At 42.7% G+C, this 8,101-nt stretch overlaps 1 protein-coding gene across 1 annotated transcript; it reads left to right on the plus strand.

The window, feature by feature from the left end:
* On the plus strand, positions 1 to 4,417 carry LOC308461371 (vomeronasal type-2 receptor 26-like; the record flags this gene model as incomplete). The annotated part of the gene is made up of 4 exons (XM_080978241.1): positions 1 to 840; positions 1,356 to 1,583; positions 2,508 to 2,634; positions 3,516 to 4,417. The coding sequence occupies exons 1-4, from the start codon at positions 4 to 6 to the stop codon at positions 4,415 to 4,417; spliced, it is 2,094 nt and encodes a 697-aa protein (XP_080834367.1). The 5' UTR covers positions 1 to 3.
* Positions 4,418 to 8,101: the final 3,684 nt, after the last annotated feature.

Genomic DNA, 8,101 nt, shown 5'->3' on the forward strand with positions numbered 1-8,101 from the left:
GTGATGAATGATAAAAGCCCAGGACTTCCCTTCTACCAGATGGCAGCCTCAGAAGCCCTTCAGTATGAGGGAATTCTCTCTTTGCTTCTGCATTTCAGGTGGACGTGGATTGGAGTCATTGCAATGGACAATGAGAATGGAGAAAGATTTGTGCAAACCATTTTCCCAATGTTTACCAAGAGTGGTGTGTGTTTTGCATTCCTAGAAAGAATCCCTGATTTTAGTTTTATTTCTGAAATTAATGGCATGCTAGAACAGGGGGCAATTATAAACCATAAAATTCTTAGCAGCAAAGCTAATGTTATGGTGGCAAATGGAGAATCTTATTCCATGGCAACTTTTAGATGGCTTCCATACCTATCAGAACAGGATGGCATGATAAACAATATAAAAAGCAAAGTATGGATAACAACTGCCCAAATTGAGTTTGCTTCATTTGTCTTTCAAAGGAGCTGGGATTCAAGAGTATTCAATGGTGCTATATCCTTTGAAATTCACTTTAGAAACCCTCCAGGATTTTATCAGTATGTTGTGCACAGAAACCCTTCCAGCACAGATGGGGACGGTTTTATCAGGGACTTCTGGCAACAGGCCTTTGAATGTGTGTTCCCAGATATGACTTCAGACAAGGTGGAGGGGAATATTTGCACCGGAGAAGAGAAGCTGGAGAGCCTTCCTGGATCATTTTTTGAAATGAGCATGACAGGCCACAGTTACAGCATCCACAGTGCTGTATACGCCGTGGCCCATGCTTTACATGCCATGTTCACATCCAGACTCAGGCACAGAGGAATGGCGTATGGAGGGAGAGGGAAGAATCCGAATCTACAGTTTTGGCAGGTAATAGGCTGAACATCCTCAACTGGAAGAGACCTGTTATTCTCTGATAAAGTATGGGTTTCCAAAATGTTGCTCATTCCTCTCAGAGAAAAAAAGGTTTTGTATGACAGAAGTTTGGAGGTCACTGAGATGCCACTGTATTCACAGATAACAAGCAGTAGTCATGGCCGAGAGAGATGCTCAGCATTCTCTCTATCCCATATACACCAAATCCTCCCTCAGAGCAGGTGGTTGCACACCACTGTGGTGTCTCTTGAGATGAAGAGGGACAGAGGAAAACTGGTGTGGGGCAGGGGAGATAAAGAAAGGTTGTAAATAAGGGGAGAGGGAGAGAGAGGGATGTGGGAGAGAGAAAATTGGTGGTCTCTCCATCCTTGGACCTGACTCTACTCACAGTTGACTGTATCACCACCCACCTCTTGCTCTAGGTCCTGCCCACAGGAAAAAAGATACCTCAGTCTTGTATTAGAACTGCAGTCTTTTCCAAACAATTGCCTTTTCTGTATTCAATCTAGATTCATCACTTTCTGAGAAGTATCTCATTTAACAATACGGCAGGAGATGTGGTCTTCATCAACCAGAACGGAGAGGCGGCATCTAGCTTGGATATTGTCAATTGCATTATATTCTCCAACCAAAGTTTGCACCGAGTGAGAGTTGGGAGAATAGATCCACAGGCTCTTCCAGGCCAATCATTCATCCTTGATCAAGATGCCATCACATGGCACAGTTGGTTTAACCAGGTAGGGTTGCATTGTTTGCTAATTCAAAAGAGATTCAGTATTGAATAAGCAATCATTATCCACCTGCAAGTCTACTCACTGTCTTTTAAACTGCAAGTTACTGTGCAGAACATGATCAATGCATCCAAGTACCAGATTAAGAGCCAAAAGCTTGCTGCTAGAAGCCACTGCAGGAGTAAAGGAAAATATTTTATTAAGGATGATACAAAACAGAACACAGAGCGCCTTCGTGTGAATATGGGTGCTTTGATCTAGGTCAAATACCAGTTTTTCTATGAAAAGGCCTGGAGATAGGAGTGCATGGTTTTTTCCCAGCCAATCAGGGCCTCTGCATTTATTTTGCCTGCACAAGAGGGTGTACGTGGTGAAAGACCAGGAAACTATGAAGTGGATGATCTGTTTGACCTTGAAGCAATCTTACATCAGAGAGTGCACATAAGTGGTTGGTTGGAGTAACTAATGGGTTTTCCTTTCCTCTGGAAGACTGCAATGTGAATTTTAAGTAAAAATAGAAATCTATATTAATATAAACATAAGAATTAGGATATCTTTACATTTACAAAATACTGATTTTAAACTGAGTTAAAGAGGATGCATTAATAGATAAGCCCCAAGATTTCACCTTTCTTGCTAAAAGGTGGAGGAATGAGCTGGATGGGAAAGGGAGGTATAATAATACCAGAGCAAGAAAATGGGAACTGACAGCAGCAGGTACAGGAGACCGCTAGTCTTCTAAGTTCATAAGTGGAAGAGGAGGAAGCAGGAGAAGTGGTGAAGATTGAGAGAGTGAAGGAGAGAGCTGAGAAGAAAGGTGTAAAGAGCAAGTGACTGGGCATTAGGAATGGATACATTAGTCTTTAAAAAAGAGTTATCTTCTTAAAGTTTAAAAAAGAGTTACCTTCTGCTTTTTCATTTATGGTATAGACTCAGCCTCTTTCTTTCTGTACTGAGAGATGTCTTCCAGGATCCAGCAAGAAAGTAAAGGAGGGACAGCCACCTTGCTGCTACGATTGCATCCCATGTCCAGAGGGGAAGATTGCAAACCAGGATGGTAAGAGAAATAAATAGATTAAATAGATCCAGACTCAGCAGTAATAATTGAAAGGTGTTGTAAGGATAGCTGAGTTTACGTTTCAAACTAGATAATAATCTACTGTATGCATTATCCTGCCTCTTTGTGATCATTGCCTTTCAGTGGTACCTCAGGTTACATACGCTTCAGGTTACACACTCCGCTAACCCAGAAATACTGCTTCAGGTTAAGAACTTTGCTTCAGGTACTGGAAGACACAAGATTTGCCCACGCTGGAAGAATGGCAGACGCAACTGATAGACTACATGGAATTGGCAGAAATGACTTCTTTTGTTTCTATGTTGGTGAAGGTGTTTTATGTTTGGTGATGTATTGTTTAAAACCTTTAATAAATATTTTATTAAAAAAAAAGAACTTTGCTTCAGGATAAGAACAGAAATTGGGCTCTGGCAGCGTGGCAGCAGCAGGAGGCCCCATTAGCTAAAGTGGTGCTTCAGATTAAGAACAGTTTCAGGTTAAGAACGGACCTCAGGAACGAATTAAGTACTTAACCTGAGGTACCACTGTAGTTTAAATATGCCAATCAAATGACAATGACTATGCATGGAGAGTAATTGGATGGTATGTGGTTCAAATCATATCTAGAGGGGGCCTTGTTACTCCTTCTGACTTACACAGGCTGCATCAAGGATAGTGTGAATAAACATTTAGATGTTAGTGGCTCTGGCTGTGGCACCACACAGCTCTGAACCAATTAAAATCAGTAATAGCACTTTGCAGAGCACCAGACAGTACTAGATATGTGTTTTGATTTAAAGAGAGCTCTTTTCTTCTCAGACAGAAAGTAAACATTTCAGAAAGTTGACATGATATGAGCTAATTTCTTTATTTCCCCCCAGATATGAATAACTGCCATAAATGCCCAGACAAAGACTATCCAAACAGAAACCGGGATGCATGCCTACCCAAGGATATCAGCTTCTTGTCTTATGAAGAACCTTTGGGCATCAGTTTAGCCTGCTTCTCTCTTTTCCTTTCCCTGATCACAGTTCTGGTACTAGGTATATTTATGAAGCACCACAACACACCCATTGTCATTGCAAACAACCAAAACCTCACCTACGCTCTCCTCATCTCTCTCCTGCTCTGCTTCCTTTGTGCTTTGCTCTTCATTGGCCGACCTGAGAAGGTGACGTGTCTCCTCCGACAAACAGCTTTTGGTATCATCTTCTCAACTGCTGTTTCTTGTGTCCTGGCAAAAACCTTCATGGTGGTTTTGGCCTTCATGGCTACAAAACCAGAATCCAGGATGAGGAAGTGGGTGGGCAAAGGACTAGGCCACTCCATTCTCCCTTCCTGCTCCATTGTTCAAGCAGGCATATGCACTGTGTGGCTGGCAACCTCTCCCCCATACCCTGATGTGGACATGCATTCAATGACAGAACAAATGATACTAGAATGTAATGAAGGGTCTGTGGCCATGTTTTACGGTGTCCTCATCTTCATGAGCTGCCTGGCCACTGTAAGTTTTGCTGTGGCTTTCCTTGCCAGGAAGTTACCAGACAGTTTCAACGAAGCCAAGTTTATCACTTTCAGCATGTTGGTCTTCTGCAGTGTTTGGCTGTCCTTTATTCCCTCCTACCTGAGCCCCAAGGGAAAATATATGGTAGCTGTGGAGATCTTCTCCATCTTAGCCTCCGGTGGTGGGTTGCTGGGTTGCATCTTCTTCCCCAAATGTTACATTATCATTCTCAGGCCTGAGCTGAACAATAGGGAACAGCTAATAAGGACGAAAAATTAAAGAAATGAGAAACCTGTCTGCTGTATTTTGTGTTTTTCTCTGTGTTTACAGTAGAATAGTTGGAAATATAAGTTCACCTGCTCCCTTTTATAATTTCTTCTAGACTCCAAATTCCCATAGTTGAAATTTCCTTTGTAAAATTGACTTATTTGCTTTGAGGAAAACAATCATACATTTACACATACATTATTCTGTTGCAGAGCAATTCTTGTCAAAATATACATGTAAGGAAATCTGTATCTAGCCTTAATTCTCACAGCTTTCAGCATAATGTGAAACTGTACTATGGCAGCCCTGGAATATTTGAGTATTCATTTATGGTCTATTGTTCTGTACTGCTCACCGTCAGATTTCATCCTCAACCTATCCATACTCAAGATCGTAAAAATGTAAGATGATTCTCTTGAGTCAGGCCAATGGCCCATCTTGTACGGTAGCCTGTACTCACACTGACTAACCAGATTGCTGTGGGAAATAGAAATACTTTATTGTCACTGTACCACTTGTTTACAGTGAGATTAAACTTTCAAGCCGTATCCAAAAGCAAATGCAGTGTCTCCACCATTCTTTCCTATGGCAGCAAGTTCCATAGATTATCTATGTATTGTGAAATAACATACCCCCTATTGAATTGGGTTCCCTCCCCCCAAGATTTTGTCTAAATCAGGTCTCATAGAATCATAGAGTTGGAAGAGACCACAAGGGCCATCGAGTCCTTGGTGAAATTCAGAGATCTAGATAAGAAAGTGTGAATGATTTCTGCCCTGGTGCTTGGAAAAGATGGCAACAAAGAACCATGCACAGTTCACTGGGCAAAGCATTCGACAAAGCCACAACTGAAACGTTTTATTTTCACCAACACAAGTGATGGATCAGAACACTATATTCTTAATACAAATATGTATTGTATTTGTGGAAAGTATGTTTTTCACTGACTGTTGGCATCCTTCAGCAAATGTTTGATAAGCAGATAAAATTGATTAGACCTAACCATGATGAATGGAGATTACAGGTAAACCAGAGCTTAATCAGATTGAAAGTAGAATCAAAGAGGACAAAGAGACTTCAGGTTGCATGTGTATTCCCATAACGGACCTCAGCTTTCTAGAATCCAGGCTTAACCTCTGAATTATACCTCCTGTTATACAGCTCTTAAGGGCACAAAGCCACAGCTTTCTCTTAATTTCAACCATAAACCAGAGCCTACATTGCCAGCTTGTGCTCATTTTTCTGGGAGCAAGGCCCATTAAATCTTAAAACACTTATTTCTGAGTGGACATCTGTACTGTTATAGAGCAAGCTAACTAGGTTTGTTAATGAGTGTCTATAAGATTATGCGCCCCTTGCAAAAGGTCCAGGTATTCAAGTGATGACAGGAATGGACAGAAGTAGGGCAAATAATGATGATAATGATAGTAATAATTTTATGATTTATAACCCACCCATCTGGCTGGGTTTCCCCAGCCACTTTGGGTGGCTTACAGCAGATATAAAAACACTGTAAAACATATTATTTCTTATCTTGCTATCTGCTTTCCATCCCCCTAGTGCAGGGATGGGAAGCCTATAGCCCTCCAGATATTGCTAGACTCCAACCCTCATCATTGCTGACCATTTTTTATACTGACTGGGGTTGGTGGGTTTTGGAATCCATCAGCATTTGAAGTGCCACACATCCCCAACCCCTGCCCTAGCCGAAGTGAAGCCGAATACATATTTAAAAAATAAAATGCTGAAGTTTGCAGAAGACGCCAGAGACATCAGCATCACTGAATGCATTTGGACGCAGAATTAAAATTCACCAAAAAGCTGGAAAGTCAGGCTCAGCAACTTTGGGAATCTTATCCACCCTCAGCTGCATCTGGATGAACTGTGGGGTCCTCTCCAGAGTTACAGAGGCATTTGCCCATGGGGGTGTGGGCAAACGTGTGTGCCCAGGCCATTGGGGAAGGAGGCTGAGAGGAAGGGGACACAACTATAATCCCCCAGAGCAGCCAAGATTGGCCATTGCACACATACCACATGGCTGGTGTGAATCCAGGTCCACTCAGCCAAATTCCAAGATGCTGACCACACCATGCTAATTTTGGAGTCTTCTATCAGCAACACTCTCATTTTCTCAGCCATTTTCCAGGATCACTGTCTTTCAGATTCACCCATGTTCTTTTTGCTAGGTCACTTGGCTTTCCTGGACCTCTGCCTATCCTCCTTTGCCATCCCAAGATCTCTCTTGGATTTCCTTGCCCAACATCAGATCATCTCCTTCCGGAGCTGCATGGCACAAATATTCTTTCTCCATGTGTTTGTAGGAAGTGAGATGCTCCTGCTGGTAGCCATGGCAATTGACCGCTATGTGGCCATTTCCCATCTCCTCCATTATGCTTCATGAGCCGGCCTCATTGCATGGCACTTCTCCTTGCCTCCTAGGCTGGTGGGCTCCTCCATGACACTGTGCAATTGGGTTTCATCATTAATGTGCCTTTCTGTGGGCAAAAGCAAGTGGACAGCTTCTTCTGGGACCTCTCCATGGTCATCAAGTTGGCTTGCATGGGCACAAATCCCTTGGACGTCATGATGGTCACCAACACTGGAATTTTGTCACTAGTTTCTTTTATTGGCCTGCTCATCTCATATGGATTCATTCTCTAAACAATCTGCTCCCAGGGTCCCACTGAAGAAACCACCAAGGCTGCCTCCACATGCACCTCTCACCTCATTGTGGTCACCATGTATTTGGGCCCTGTTTGTTTATTTACCTGCCTCCATCAGCCCAGTTCATGATCGATAAAGTGATTTCTGTCGTCTGTATCTGTGTCACCCCCTTGCAAAACCCAACCATATATGCTTTGAAGAAGAAGGAGAAGGAAGTCATTCTTTATATTGCACACTTTAGACTTTGCTTGGGCCAAGTTCAGGAAAGACAGGCACAGATCGTCCCATTATGGGGTGAGATACGCAGTGTGATCTGGAATTTTCAGGGTTTGAGTGGTGGGTGGAAAGAACTGTCAGGGTCTATTTCATGACCATGTTCCCTTCAGAAACTACTGCTTAACAGCTGGTTTGGGGGAGAATTTGATCCAGCTGGTTTCATGGTGCTCCTATGCAAGCAGCACCCATCGGGATTCAATTCCTGTTCTCAGTTGGGGGCGGAGGAAGGGGACAAATCATCTCCTTTTTTAATACATGAAATAACACAAAAAATATAAATTAAACTTTGATTGCTGTGCACGTATTGCTGTTTGTCTAAACAGCTACAGGTTCCCTGAACCTGCAGTTGCCAGTTTGTTACAGCCAGGATATTTAATTATTAATCACCCATCCTTCACCCTATTAAAAACACTTTAAAACAACATTAGACAATCTTTCAGGTTTCTAGGTCCCAGGCTGTACAGAGCTTTAGGCACCAGTACCTGGTGAAGTCATATGGGTAATGGGTGCAGAAAACGGCACAAATATGAAGGCTTTACACAGTTCCATCACCCTCAACCTGGGGTGACCAATCAGGCAGGTCTCAAGGTAATTTTGTGTGCAGGTAGAGCTAATGGGGTACCCAGAATACATCACTCATTCGGTACTTAGTGAGGCGCTACTTCACCCAACACTTGAAGACTGGGATCCCACCCAATGGCTTAACCATCAAAAGTTTTGACGTTTTGCTATTAGGAAGGCAAAACCTCCAGGCCA

This window comes from Podarcis pityusensis, assembly GCF_964106645.2.
Source record: "Podarcis pityusensis genome assembly, chromosome: 13".
NCBI classification, from domain to species: domain Eukaryota; kingdom Metazoa; phylum Chordata; class Lepidosauria; order Squamata; family Lacertidae; genus Podarcis; species Podarcis pityusensis.